Source organism: Moschus berezovskii, chromosome 14, assembly GCF_049115385.1.
Source record: "Moschus berezovskii isolate FMDL1 chromosome 14, NW_MosBer_1.0, whole genome shotgun sequence".
NCBI lineage: Eukaryota > Metazoa > Chordata > Mammalia > Artiodactyla > Moschidae > Moschus > Moschus berezovskii.
The window spans coordinates 33,057,268-33,072,424 of record NC_142473.1 but is presented as its reverse complement, the minus strand read 5'-3'; the positions used below and the strand labels follow the sequence as shown (position 1 = coordinate 33,072,424).

The 15,157-nt window shown below is 41.8% G+C and overlaps 1 protein-coding gene across 2 annotated transcripts in view; it reads right to left on the bottom strand.

Annotated features, from left to right (window-relative positions):
• Nucleotides 1–14,757, bottom strand: part of UBE4A (ubiquitination factor E4A) — a 40,037-nt gene extending 25,280 nt beyond the window's left edge. Inside the window, exons 1-4 of one of the 2 annotated variants that reach the window (XM_055423115.2) lie at nt 14,614–14,757; nt 5,908–6,069; nt 1,486–1,659; nt 766–878 (exon numbers count right to left, since the gene is read on the bottom strand). In XM_055423115.2, coding sequence (XP_055279090.1) covers nt 766–878; nt 1,486–1,659; nt 5,908–6,028 — 408 coding nt within the window. In that variant the 5' untranslated portion in view covers nt 6,029–6,069; nt 14,614–14,757. Of the gene's footprint in view, nt 1–765; nt 879–1,485; nt 1,660–5,907; nt 6,070–7,041; nt 7,176–14,613 lie in introns of those variants that run through there. The other variant, XM_055423114.2, reaches the window with a different exon arrangement.
• Nucleotides 14,758–15,157: the final 400 nt, after the last annotated feature.

The window sequence follows — 15,157 nt, the reverse complement described above, 5'->3', positions numbered from 1 at the left end:
AAGTTAAAGTACAAGTTGTCAAGTGTCTTCCCTACGTAGTTTAACTTCATACATTTAAACTGTCTATATAAAGTCTGAGTGAAATCAGCAATCATGAAGAGTAGTAGATTTCACATATAAAGCACTTGTAAGGCAGAATGTGGGCTTCCCTGGTGGCTCAGAGGTTAAAGTGTCTGCCTCCAATGCGGGAGACCCGGGTTCGATCCCTGGGTTGGGAAGATCCCCTGGAGAAGGAAATGGTAACCCACTCCAGTATTCTTGCCTGGAGAATCCCATGGACGGAGAAGCCTGGTAGGCTACAGTCCACGGGGTCGCAAAGAGTCGGACACGACTGAGCGACTGAACGGAACGGAAAGCAGAATGTAGTTTTGATTTTGAAAAAGATATAAAGAAAGAGAGGGACCTTGGCCTCAATAAGTTAAGTGTCTATGGGAGAAAGAAGAGAGGTACATAAAGAAGCCATTACATGGGATGGAAAGAGACAATTCTTGTAAGAGATGCAAGAGATTACTGTAAGAGCCCAGAGAGAAAATAACAACTTATACCTGGTGAAACTCTGTAAACGGGATGACTTGTTAACTGTGTCTTGCAGGATGGGTAGATTTGGACTTGGGACCATGGGGAGATGAGCAGATCCAAAAGAGAGACAACACAGACCGTGTAAGAGACAGAGCTAAGAAAGCCATGGTTGGAGAATGGAGAGCAGAGTTCAGCTGCGTGGCTGATTTTGACTGAAGGCACATGTAAGGAATGGAAGAACGGTACCTGCTCTACGTTGTTCATATCAAGCCAGTCTTGATCTTCCAGGTCTACTGCCATCTCTTCCAAATACACACACCGGCTGGGGATGCCATTCCCACTTTTCAGGCTTGGGTCACCTGAGAAATGGTTTTAGTCTGATAGGTTAAGGATAATGCTTCTGCCTTACACAGACAACTGATCTTGACAGCATTTCTCTTGAATCCGAAGTTTGAGTCAGGTAATATCAGAGTGATCTTGACACACAGAACAGTATCTACAGATTGAACCCCCCACCCCCACCCCAAAGAACACATGCTTTGTTATAAACCTAACATGACATTTAAAGAGTAAATCCCAGATATCAGCAGTAGTTTGGGGGTTTAACTACAGACAGGGCACAGAGGGGAAACACTATCTAATTCTTCCTGGGGCTTGCATCAGAATGTTTAGATCACCTCTGAGAAGAAAACAGACTTGGCTACCATTCTCATAGCCCTTTTAAAGCAGAAAAGGCAGCAGCAGAGCTACATAGTCCAGTCAGTATCAAAACAGAAATGAAAGTTGTATGTGTGTCAAAATACTGCTTTAACAAAAGCTTCCTTGAAAATATAAATAAACCCTGTGTTCCTGGGAGTTTGGTGGGTTTGTTTAACCATCAGATACAGTAAGTTTCTAAGAGTGAATCCCTAGCCCCAGCAGGAAAGGCAGAGTAGTGAATCCATTGGCTGCAAATCTGTAACTCACTGTTGTCCAGAGTGATGAGGAAGATCCTTTGGATCATGTGATTGATGTTGAGTTGCTCACATATTTCCTGCTGTGAACGGAATGAGCGGCTGATCTCAGCTACAGAGTAATCAAATTCATCCAGGCTCTCTGACACACTATTATCTGAGTCATCTGGGCTGGCTGGGAGTTCATCTGCCAGAAAATTTAAGTCATTAACAGTTACAATCCTCTCTTTAAAAGAAAACCAAGTATATATGATAAACGTCACCAAGGGGGGAGGTTAACTTTGGATGTTAACTTATTAGTGAACATCTCAAGTCAGGCAACATCTTGTTTTTTTTAAACGAAGGTATCATTGACATATATTTGTTTCAGGTGTACAACATGACAATATCTGTATATACTGTTAAATGATCACCACAATAAATTAGGTTAACATCTGTCACGGTACATGCATGTGTGCTAAGTCACTTCAGTTGTGTCCAACTCTTTGTGACCCCATGGACTGTATAGCCTGTCAGGCTCCTCTGTCTATGAGATTCTGCAGACAAGAATACTGGAGTGGGTTGCCATGCCCTCCCTCAGGAGATCTTCCCAAGGGACTGAACCCACGTCTCTTATGTCTCCTGCGTTGGCAGGTAGGTTTTTTATCACTAGAGCCACCTGGGAAGCCCCTATGTCACCATAAATAGCTAGAATTTTTTTTCTTGTGGTAAGAACTTTTAAGATCTACTTTCTTAGCAACGTTCAAATACACATGCAATACAGTACTGTTAACTACAGTCACCATGCTGTTCACTGCATCCTTTTGACTATTTTATAACTGGAAGTTTGTACCTTTTGAAAATCTTCACCCATTTTGTCACCCCCAACCCCTGCCTCTGGCAACCCCCAATCTAGTCTGCTTTTTTTTTTTTAATATTCCAATATAAGTGAGATCACATGGTATTTGTCTTTCTCTGACTTGTTTGCCTCAGCACAAGGCCCTCAAGGCCCATCTACTGACCACCTGAATAATGCTGCAATGAACATGGGGGTGCATATCTTCTCCAATTAGTGTTTCTGTTTTCTTTGGATAAATACCCAGAGGGAGAATTGCTGGATCATATGGTAGCTTTATATTTATTATAGGAATCTCCATGCTGATATTTTCCACAGTGGCTGAACCAACTTACAATCCCACCAACAGTGCACAAGGGTGCCCTTTTCTCCACATCTCGCCAACACTTATTATTTCTTGTCTTTTTGATAATAACCACTCTAACAAGCAGGTAGTGGTTTTGATTTACAGTGCCCCGATTAATGATGTTGAGCACTTTTTCATGCAGATGTTGACCATCTATATGTCATCTTTGGAAAAATGTTCATTCAGATCCTCTGTCCATTTTAAAATTGGATTGTTTGGGGTTTTTTGCTATTGAGTTGTATCAGGAAACATCTTAAGTACAGAATTCTGAAATCCCTGGTTATAAAATCTACCATATTTTAAGAACTAAGTTTTATTTTTTCTACTCATAATTAATTGTATTCCATAGTGCCAAAAGTAGCAACATTATCTTCCCTACAGAATCCCAGTGAGCAAAGAATTATCTAATAGATCAATGGCCTTTAATTATATTAAATATATGGTTTCTTTTTAAGAGAACACATTTTTCTTATCTTTAAATTTTTATTTATTTATTTTTGGCTGTGATGCTTGGCTTGTGGGATCTTAGTTCCCTCACCAGGGATCAAACCTAGGTCCTTGGCAGTGAAAGCACTGAGTCCTAACCACTGGACTGCCAAGAAATTCTCTTGCTTTTTAAACTTAATCAGCACCAACACCTCTCTGTTAGGTCATTTATAAGCCAACCTCATTCTTTTCAATAGCTGCCCTGTATTACACTGAATGCACACAATGTGATCTATGTAGCAACTTCTCAACTGATGGCCATTTGTATTGTTTCCAATTTCCCATGATTTCAAACAACACTGTACCACATATAACTTATTATTTTTGTGCACCTGTATGAGTACTTCTGTAGGATAAATTCATAGTAGCAGAACTGCTGGATTAAAAAGTCTAAATATTTAAAAGTTAACATATATGTGTTACCAAATTACTCTCAGAAAGACTACTCTGGGATTTCCCTGGTGGTCTAGTGGCTGAGATGCTCCCAATGTAGGGGGCCAGGGTTTAATCCCTGGTTAGTGAACTAGAGCCCACATTTGTTATTTTTGTTTAGTCCTTAAGTCACACCTGACTCTTTGTGACCCCCAAGGATGGTAGCCTGTCAGGCTCCTCTGTCCATGAGATTTCCCAGGTAAGAATACTGGAGTAGGTTGCCATTTCCTTCTCCAGGAGATCCTACATGCCACAGCTAAAGATCCTGTGTGCCACAGCTGGACCTCGTGCAGCAAAAAAGAAAACCAAAACCACTACAATTTACATGGCTACGAGTATATGGGGCTTCACCAGTACTCAGTGGTAAAAAAGCCACCTGCAAAGCAGGAGACTCAGGTTTGATCGCTGGGTCAGGAAGGTCCCCTGGAGATCTCCTGGAGAATGAAATGGCAACCCACTCTAGTAATCTTGCCTGGAAAATCCCATGGACAGAGGAGCCTAGTGGGCTACAGTCCATGGAGGGTCACAAAGAGTCAGACACAACTTGGCAACTAACAGCAGCACCAGTGTATGAGACAGTGCCTGTTTAAAGCTTCAGAAACTGCACAAACTAAAAACTATCTAATTGTTGTCTTAATGAGCATTTCTCTAATTATTAGCTAGATTGGATTTTTTAAAGTAATTTGAGTATATATAAATTGTCCCCATTTTCAATTATTTTTTTCTTATTGATAGAATCCTTTACTTTTTTATAAAGCAACTTAAAAGAGAGCTTCTCAGAATGGCGCTGATGCTGAAGGGGTGTTTAAATAGTGTTGCTCACTAAAAGCCACATGCAAGCCTGTATCTGCTTTTTTCCGCTGCTGATAAAATGGTTACTCTGAAAGTCTGGGCAAAATTCTCAGATGCAAGAGTTGCTTCAGTGTGGTGAACTGAGCAAAAGTGAAGCTCAATACAGGAGGTCAAAGGTTTTATTAGAGTACTAACTGCTGGAGGAAAACAGGTTAGACCTGGTGACCTGGCAAACTCAGTGTAAACAAACTAAGACGATGAGGTGCCAAAATAGTAACAGAAGGGCATGCACCTGACTTGTTCCCATGGCAATGATCCCAATCCTAGCCAGCCTCACGTCTGTTTATGGCCAGAAGGATGATTGTTCAGTTGCTCTATTCCTGTACCATTAAGGTCTCCTCTGAATTCCAAGAGTGACAGGTGCTGATTAGCAAAATTTCCCTCAACCACATACTTAAAATTTTTTTCTCATTTCCTTATTTTTCCAATTCCACACTCTTCCATCTCCTACAATCTCCTAATCCAAGGGTTCCCATTCTGAGCCTATACTTTAGAAACCTGGGAAAGTTTTCAGAGACTGAGACTCAGAGCTGCCTCTTTCCATCACATTAAAAAGGTCAGCATTACATGTGTTTCTTCTCTGTTTCATCTGTCTCTGTCTTGCTCTCACTTCGTTTTTATTCACTCCTAATCAGAGAGTAAGGCCACAGGTACACAGAAGTGTACATATCTGAACACTTCTGAAATAAAATAAAGGCAAAGTATAAATGTTTCTCCTCTCCTAAAAACAAAAACACATTTTTTTTTGGAGGGAGGATAAAGGGAGCAATTTCTGGCCTGAAAGTTTGTGCATACGCTCAGAAAACTAATATATTTGGGAAACAGCATCCTAATTCTTCTAGTTCATATATTACCTATAGGGAGGAAGCTAGACTTGATCTTTACTTTGGTCCCAGATGAGGAAAATCACTTTTCTGATTAGTGAGATATTGTCCTAATTTTTTTCACATGAAGGGTAAGGATCAGATTTTCCTAGAAGGCTGTTCTAAAAGCAGTAAACTATGAAGGTGTAATGAAAGAAGCATTTTGCTTGAGATAAGAGTCTGAAGCACTGGGCTTAAGAACAAATCTCATTTCTCTATAGGTTAGAAGGCTCTAAATCTTCCTTTAACACACCTGCTGTCTACAGCTGCATGTGACTTGTTTCCCACACCTACAACTATAACCTCAGTTTCCTATGTTAAAAAAAATTTAGCATCTTTGTTAAGTATCTTCACTAGGTGATTTGTAAAACAAGAAAGCTTGACAGCTTTGGGAGCATGACGGGCATCTGTTACTCCAGAATCACCTGTTCTCTGGTCTTTTTAAGCCAGGGATAGGACAAGGAGAAGTCCCCCAAACCAAACAAACAACAAATATGAACAAAATACCAACTTCTGCCTCAAATATAAATTCCAGTTGCAATTAAGGACCCGAAGAATACTTAATTTGGGAAGACCCCATTCTAGGTCATCTCATCTGCTGCTATTGGCTCCTCCACTTACCAGACTGCTGCTTCAGCTGCTCTTTTTGGATTGCTGCAAACTGTTTGGCATCAGCCAAGGAGCCAAAAAGAGCAGCAAAGGGGTTACTTGAGATGTTGTTGTTATTCTCCTGGTCTGTCATTTCACTTTAAAGTATCCTCCATCCAGACCTAGGGGGAGGGGCTATAGAAAGGACAGGTATTAAGACGTGGAAGGGCAAGTAATACAACAGTTGTGATAAAATCATAGTTGTTTCTTTTCCCATTCCTTGACTACGGTACATCTTAAAAGGCTTTGGGTAAGACTTGCCAACTTTTGTTCCAAGATTCAAGGCATTTTTGGCAAAATGGTTACAAACCGACCAACTGGACAAGCTGGCCTGATTTGGGGGTGGCTAAAACCAAGGGTTTCCCTGGTGGCTCAGAGGTTAAAGTGTCTGCCTCCAATGCGGGAGACCCGGGTTCGATCCCTGGGTCGGGAAGATCCCCTGGAGAAGGAAACGGTAACCCACTCCAGTATTCTTGCCTGGAGAATCCCACGGACGGAGAAGCCTGGTAGGCTACAGTCCATGGGGTCGCAAAGAGTCAGACACGACTGAGTGACGGAACGGAAAACCAAGAAACTTAAAAGATGCTCAGGAATGCATTTATCTGTTGACATGTTCTATTTGCTATACCTTTAAAAAAATAGGTTAAATAGAGAGGATTATTAAAGTCAAGAGGAAACTGAGCTACTAGTTGTAACAACAATGTGGCACTTAAACATGACAAAAACTATGGATTTCCCATAAATCTCTAGGCTGGTTGACTAGTTCTCATTCAGCATGAGCATAAAGTGGTGCGTGTGCTTGCTCAGGCTTCTGTGACTTAAGGGTTGGAGCCAGGAACTCCTCAGCTACACAGAAACTAAATGGAAGCCTATATGTCAGAGGTGGAATGGCAAACCAGGATAGGAATCAGATTAGGAGCATACCATGGGTTTTAAATCTGTATTAAGCAATCTATCTCTACTTCCTAGCTTATGACTACTGAAGTTTCTTCCTCCAAGAACTAAATGGTCTTTGCTTAATTCTACATTTAACCTTTCCTGTTTATCTGGTTTTTATAATACTGAAGAAACACAATTCCTGCTGTGTAACATGAAATAGATATATACCTCAAAGGTATTTAGAGGAGCTGACTGAGCCTGCATTTGCACTCTTCTGATAACATTTCCTCATCCAAGTGCCAAGGGGACTCAGGGGTATAACAGGATGAGCAGAACTCCCTGAAAGGCTTTCTCCCCTTTTGAAATTTTAAGGCCACAGCATAGAAATACAACCCTAAAAAGGGTGAGAAAAGACAAAGGGTATGAATATTCTGCTTACGAGGATGCTTAACTGCTACAAGGACAGAGATCTTAGAAGGAGTGGGGTCAGGGATACAAGGCAGGTTTACCTTTAATTGAGGTAAGACTCCTTAAGACTCCTTATGGAATTATGCTAACAAAAGCTAATACAAGTTGGAAAAGTTACTCTTTTTTGGAGAGAGACTATAACACTTTTTGACAGTTCTGAGAAATCTCTACCTGTTGCTTCGTGCTCCTCTGTTGAGCTTTCTGCCTAAAAGCTAATGGTTACTGAGCTGTAATGACAGTCTAGTCTCGTCTCAGCATGCTGCTGGCCTTGACTACTTCAAAGAACTGAAAGGTTAGATGTTGCTCTATGTATTTTACTTTTTATTATGTATAGTTTAGTTGAGCTTAATCATCAAAAAAAAAAGATAGCATACTTAAGGTTGGAATTAACAATCCTTGTGAGGTCTTTCCTTCTCTTTAAACATTGCAATGTTCAGTCGCTAGGTTGTGTCTGACTCTGTGACTCCAGCACACCAGGCTTCCCTGTCCATCACTATCTCCCAGTGTTTGCTCAAACTCATGCCCATTGATTCCATGATGCCATCCATCCAAATAGTCCTCTGTTGCCCCCTTATCCTCCTGTTCTTAATCTTTCCCAGCAACAGGGTGTTTTCCAATGAGTTGATTCTTTCCATCAGGTGGCCAAAGTATTGGAGTTTCAGCTTCAGCATCAGCCCTTCCAATGAAAATTCAGGGGTGATCTCCTTTAAGATTGCCTGGTTTATCTCCCTGCTATCCAAGGAACCCTCAAGAGTCTTCTCCAGCACCACAGTTTGAAAACATCAATTCTTTGGTGCTCAGCCTTCTTTATAGTCTAACTCTCACATCCATACATTGCTACCGGGAATAACCACAGCTTTGAATATATGGACCTTTGTCAGCAAAGTGATATCTCTGCTTTTTAATATGCTATTTAGGTTTGTCATAGCTTTTCTTCCAAGAAGCAAGTGTCTTTTAATTTCATGGCTGCAGTCACCATCCACAGTGATTCTGGAGCCCAGGAAAATAAAATCTGTCACTGTTTCCAATTTTTCCTCATCTATTTGCCATGAAGTGAATGGATCAGATGCCATGATCTTCGTTTTTTGAATGCTGAGTTTTAAGCCAGCTTTTTTACCCTCCTTGTTCACCTTAATCAAGACGCTCTTCAATTCCTCTTAGCTTTTTGCCATTACGGTGGTGTCATCTGCATATCTGAGGTTCCTGATATTTCTCCCAGCAATCGTGATTCCAGCTTGTGCTTCATCCAGCCTGGCATATCCCATGATGTACTCTGCAGAGCAGTACAATAAGCAGGGTGACAATATACAGCTTTGACGTACTCCTTTCCCAATTCTGAACCAGTCCTTTGTTCCACGTCCGGTTCTGTTGCTACTTGACCTGCACACAGGTTTTGCAGGAGGCAGGTAAGGTGGTCTGGTATTCTCATCTCTTGAAGAGTTTTCCACAGTTTGTTGTGATCCACACAGTCAAAGGCTTTAGCATAGTCAATGAAGCAGATGTTTTTCTGGAATTCCCTTTCTTCTTCTATGATCCAAAGCAAGTTGGCAATTTGATCTCTGTTTCCTCTGCCTTTTCTAAATCCAGCTTGTACTTCTGGAAATTCTCGGTTCACGTACTGTTGAAGCCTAGCTTGAAGGATTTGAGCATTACCTTGCTAGCATGTGAAATGAGCACAACTGAATGGTAGTTTGAACATTCTTTGGCATTGCCCTTACTTATTTCCCTTAATTTCTGTAGAAGCACCAAGAATTGTGTCACTGTTGGCTGACTACCACGCTACCTCTGAGGTACCCAGAGGAATGCAAAAAGTGTAGTGAGCTCTTTTTATTTTTCTGTCTCCAAAATATCAATTTCTTTTTTCAACATGACACCCCTAGTTTTCCTTTGAGGATCCACTCTCCTTCCAGTCCATGTGTTCAGAAGGGATGACCTCACACACTAGCTCTAGGAATGGGCATATGAATCTGGCTTGGCCAAAAAGAATACAGCATTCTCTAGCCAAAGGGACTGATTCAGGAGTGGGCACTGATTCTCTAGCAAGGCCTATCATTAGATTGGTGCAAACGTATTTGCGGTTTCAGACCATGAATTTTGTATCATTATAACTAGGCTCCAATACACCTTTATTAATTAAAATAGGAACCATTACAATCAACACATTTTTGCCAACAAGAAATAAATGTTTGTTCCTGTGGCATAAATGCTTCAGGATTCGATGAACTCTTGGAAAGCATTTTCTGCATCCTGCTGGTTGTGGAAGTGTTTTCCTTGCAAAAAGTTGTCGAGATGCTTGAAGAAGTGCTAGTAGGTTGGTGTGAGGTCGGGTGAATATGGTAGATGAGGCAAACTTCTTGCACTGTTGGTGGGAATGTAAATTGATACAGCTATTACAGAAGACGGTATGGAGATTCCTTATAAAACTAGGAATAAAACCACCCTATGACCCAGCAATCCCATTCCTAGGCATATAATTGAGGAAACCAAAATTGAAAAAGACACATGTACCCCGATGTTCACTGCAGCACTATTTACAATAGCTAGAACATGGAAGCAACCTAGATGTCCAGGGACAGAGGAATGGATAAAGAAGCTGTGATACATATACACAATGGAATATTCAGTTCAGTTCAGTCGCTCAGTCGTGTCCGACTCTCCGCGACCCCATGAACCACAGCATTACTCAGCCATAAAAAAGAACACATTTGAGTCCGTTCTGATGAGGTGGATGAACCTAGAGCCTATTATACAGAGTGAAGTAAATCAGAAAAAGAAAGATAAATATTGTATACTAATGCATACATATGGAATCTAGAAGGATGGTTGGAGAAGGCAATGGCACCCCACTCCAGTACTCTTGCCTGGAAAATCCCATGGATGGAGGAGCCTGGTAGGCTGCAGTCCATAAGGTCGCTGAATCGGACACGACTGAGCAACTTCACTTTCACTTTTCAGTTTCATGCACTGGAGAAGAAAATGGCAACCCATTCCAGTGTTCTTGCCTGGAGAATCCCAGGGACAGGGGAGCCTGGTGAGAGGCCGTCTATGGGGTCGCACAGAGTCAGACACGACTGAAGCAATTTAGCAGCAGCAGCAGAGGGATGGCACCGAAGAATTTATTTGCAGGGTAGCAATGGAGAAACAGACATACAGAACAGACTTATGGACGTGGGGAGAGGGGAGGAGAGGGTAACATGGAAACTTACACTACCACATGTAAAACAGACAGCCAATGGGGATCTGCTGTATGTCTCAGGGAACTCAAACAGGGGCTCTGCATCAACCTAGAGGGGTGGGATAGGAAGGGAGATGGGAGGGAGGGGACATATGTATACCTATGGCTGATTCATGTTAAGGTTTGACAGAAAACAACAAAATTCTGTAGAGCAATTATCCTTCAATTAAAAAAAAAAAAAACTTCATAGCCCAATTCATGTAACTTTCGAATAGTTGTTGGGTGCTGTTGTAGAGAATTGGGTCCTCTCTGTTGACCAATGCCAGCTGCAGGCATTGCAGGTTCTGGTGCATCTCATCGATCTGCTGAGCATACTTCTCAGATGTAATGGTTTCTCCGGAATTCAGAAAGCTGTAGTGGATCAGGCTGGCAGCAGACCATCAAACAGTGACCATGACCTGTTTTTGGGTACAGGTTTGGCTTTGGGAAGTGCTTTGGAGCTTCTTCTCAGTTCAACCCCTGAGTTGAATGTCACTGGCTGTCATATAAAATCCACTTTTTGTTGCATGTCACAATCTGACTGAGAAATGGTTTGTTGTTGTTGCACAGAATAAGAGAAGATGACATTCCAAAAGGATGACTTTTTTGATTTGTGGTCAGCTCATGAGGCACCTACTTATCGAGCCTTTTCAACTTTCCAATTTGTTTCAAATGCCGAATGACCACAAAATGGTCAGCACTGAGCTCTTTGGCAACTTCTTAAAACATGAAGTTGTAAGAGGATCAGCTTTGATGATCCTCTCAATAGGCTGCTGTCAACTTCCGATGGCTGGCCACTATGTTCATCTTCAAGGCTCTCAACTCCTTTGCAAAACTTGAACCACCACTGCATTGTACATTCGTTAGTTCCTGGGCCAAATGAATCTGATGTTTCAAGTTGTCTCCACGGCTTTATGACCCACTTTGAACTCGCATAAGAAAATCACTCGAATTTGCTTTTGTCTAACATCATTTATATAGTCTAAAATAAATATAAATAGCAAGTAATAAGTCATTAGAAAAAAAATTTAGGGAGAAATGCACATTAAAATGATGTATAACATAACCATATTTAAGAATGTATTCCAATATCAAATGGTAAACTTCAACAATGCAGAAACCGCAATTACTTTTGCACCAACCTAAAAGAATCAATGAACACTAGCTTCAGGCCTTTGGCTAAATCAGCAGAAAAGGGAACTCTTTTTTTTTCCTGCTTAGGTTGCTAGGCTGGTAAGACAGGAACCTGGAGTTGCCGTCTTTCCACCATCTAGAGAAGGCCTAGCCTAAAACTAAACCAACATGCAGGGAAAGACATGTGAGATGGAAAGAGAGCCTTCTCAGGTGTAAAAAGCCAGTAGATTTTCCTACACTGTGGGAGCCACTTCAAATGGGTTTTTAAAAATACAACTGAAAAGAGTTCAGATTAGTACAAAGGATATGCATCACCTGCACCATCAATGCAGAAAGGAAGGAAATTAAAAGCCAATAATTACAATGTAGGACACATACGGGCTCTAAGACTATCAAGAGACATAAAGAGGATTTATCATCATAAATGGCATTATTTCCTCCTTTCTCAATAATACATTGTCACATTACATAAAGCTAGCTTAAGACTTCCCTGGTAACCCAGTGGTTAGGACTTCACCTCCCAATGCAGGGGGTGTAGGTTCAATTCCTTGTCCTCCCTGGTTCGGGAGCTAAGATCCCACATGCCTCACAGTAAAAAACAAACAAAAAACAAAATATAAAACAGAAGCAATATTGCAACAAATTCCATAAAGACTTAAAAAAAAATGGTACACAAAAAGTTAGCTTCCCATGACATTTTGTCTATATCAACAGGACTTACAACTTTCTACATTGTATTCCTAATGTAGCTCTTCTTTCTTACTAGAAGGTAAGCAGTCTGAGTACAGGCTCATACCTAATTATTTTTTTCTTGTGTCTGGTATATTCCATAAACACAAAATCGCAAACACGCATCAAATAAGTCAATCTTACATGTAATTACTCCTGACCTTGTAATCAATAGCAGCATCCATAATCCTACTTTAAGGCAGGGATTTTACTGTTTGTCTTGGGTTGCAATGGAAGGTCAAGGTATCAGGCCAGATACTTGTGGCCCTTTGGTATCTCAGCACGTAGAACAGAGAATGGAAATAAATCTCTGTTATCATCCATGATGAAAGACAAAAAGGGCTTTGCCTACCTCATTAAGCTCATCCTTCTCATATGTACTTCAAATCTGTGCAACAACTATTTTCATGGAAAAAGAGCTAACTGTGCAACCAGGAAAGTTTTACACGAAAAGGGAGGACTGATCATTTGAAGGAACCTTTGTAGGGATGTCAGTTTAGATTTGGTCAAGGATCTCACAAATGTAAAAAGAGCACCCAGATGCGACCCATTCCAAAAGAAAGGTCTGATAAAATGGAACCTTGATATTCAGTTTAATATTCAATATCACTGGGAATTTATAATCTCCTTTCAACTACCATATAAAGATAAAGCACTATCCTGTCGTCAGCCTTTGGCATGACACATCTACCAAATTTTAGAAATTTTGGGATTTGATTTTAAAAATGCATCCTCTTTATTTGTTTATTTACTTTTGGCCGTGAGGCTTGCAGGATCTTAATTCTCCAACCAGGGATTGAATCTGGGCCCTTGACAATGAAAGTGCAGAGTCCTAACCACTGGACTGCCAGGGAATTCCCCCAATACATCCCCTTTAAAAACACATTTCTAATAGATGTGCTGCAAGGCTCTACATTTATAAAAGTTGTCTACCTCCAGTCCTATATAATCTTCTTGCCCTCCCCTGAGTTAATCTTTTGTTTATAAAGAATATGGCTAATCCTCTTAAGGGGGCACTGTCAGCCTTTAAAGAGATGACCACATAAATGTTTTAACATCAAATTTGGTATTGCTTTTAAACAGAAATACCTGGAATACATCACAAAAATGAGACTGTCAAAATCAAGCTTTATTAAATCATACTCCACAAGGTTTCTCTCCTGGCGAGTAACACACGTGTGTGCATGCACCCGCACGGCTGCCCAGCTGTGTCTCACTCTGAGACCCCGTGGCCTGCAGCCCACCCAGGTCCTCTGTCCATGGAATTTTCCAGGCAAGAATACTGGAATGGGTTGCCATTTCCTACTTCAAAGGACCTTCCCAAGGCACGGATGGAACCTGAGCCTCCTGAGCCTGCCTGCACTAGCAGGTGGATTCTTTACCACAGCAACACTTGGGAAGCCCCGAGTAATACATAGATCAAACCGAAAAAGAAATTTAAAAAATTATTTCACTGTTACATGCTCCACCCAATAATCCTTTCAGGCCTCTATGTGCCAACAGATCCTTCCATTACATCAAACTAGAAGGATCTCATCAAGTCACAAAGCAGACAGCATTCCTTCCTGGGTCCCATTTTATATGAGGGCTCCCATGTGAGACTAAAACAGCCTATGGCAGTGAGACTAAACATACATATCCTTGTTCTTGGAGTGAAAAGCTGATTCCAAAGAGAATACCCATCAAATATAAGCTTCTGAGCTCGCCTACTTAATTTTAGAAGTGTTCTCTAAACCCAAATGCTGAGAGAGCAAGAAGCAGAGTAACAGGAGAGTTTTGAGGGGTGAATGATCACTTGCCTTAACAAATGTCAACACCTTGCCATATGGATTCAACTGGTTTGACTACAGGGACCCAAGATTAATTTTCTCTTCTCTGGCACCAGGGTATCTGTTGTCTACTCTTTATATTTTATCCCCCCAGGTTCCATAAGGGATTCGCGGCGCACAGGGAGACCTACCCACTAGGCGCACGTTCTAGAGAAAGAAAGCCAAAAACAATGCAAGGCCAGGATTCTGGCCTTTTCCAGGAGCAGAACGGCAACGAGGGCCAGAAATGCCAGAAACAGGAGCACTGTAAGGGGTTCCCAAACCAGACAGGATCGAAGTTCATGAAAGAGAGCCAGTGTTCAGGAAAGGACTGGAGAATTTGGAGGAGGTAAGCGTGCAGAGATTTGGACTGGCATCCGACTAGGAGAAAAAAAATCCCACTGCAGACTCAACGATCCCCTCCCCTCCAGCTATATTCTCTCTTACCAGAGCCTTAAAGGCCACCGACGACAACACGACAGAGCCTCAGTGGCCGAAGAGCTCCCACTTCCGATTCAGCAAGGCAACCGGAGCTGACGTCATGACTAGGCGCCAAGCCTTGTGCAATCTCATCCGGGCGCCGGAAGCTGGGTGTGTCGCCCTGCGCTGGGAGTGGGCGCGCAAACATTCCCACAGCGCATGCACAAACTGGTTTCGGCCGGGCGGAAGTGGCCGGAAGCGGCCTTGGGGTTGGTTGTGTTGGGGGCGTGTCGCGTTGAGCTGGGAGCGGGGTGCTTAGGAGGTCGGTAGGAGTAAACAGGCCTGGGAAACCCATGTATCGGCAATAGCTATGAGGTGGTGAACCCTGGAACTGCTAAGGCTTCTACGGACTTCTGCTTTCTGTTTTTCCCACCTATGTGCCTTACTGAAACAGCTTCCATGATTCTTCATAGATCATTTTTGTCTGTGAAGCAACAGTAGCATTAACAATAACTGCAACTTGTGAGCTGGTGCTCGGCAGTGTGTTCATATATGCTGTTGCAGTTTTCTT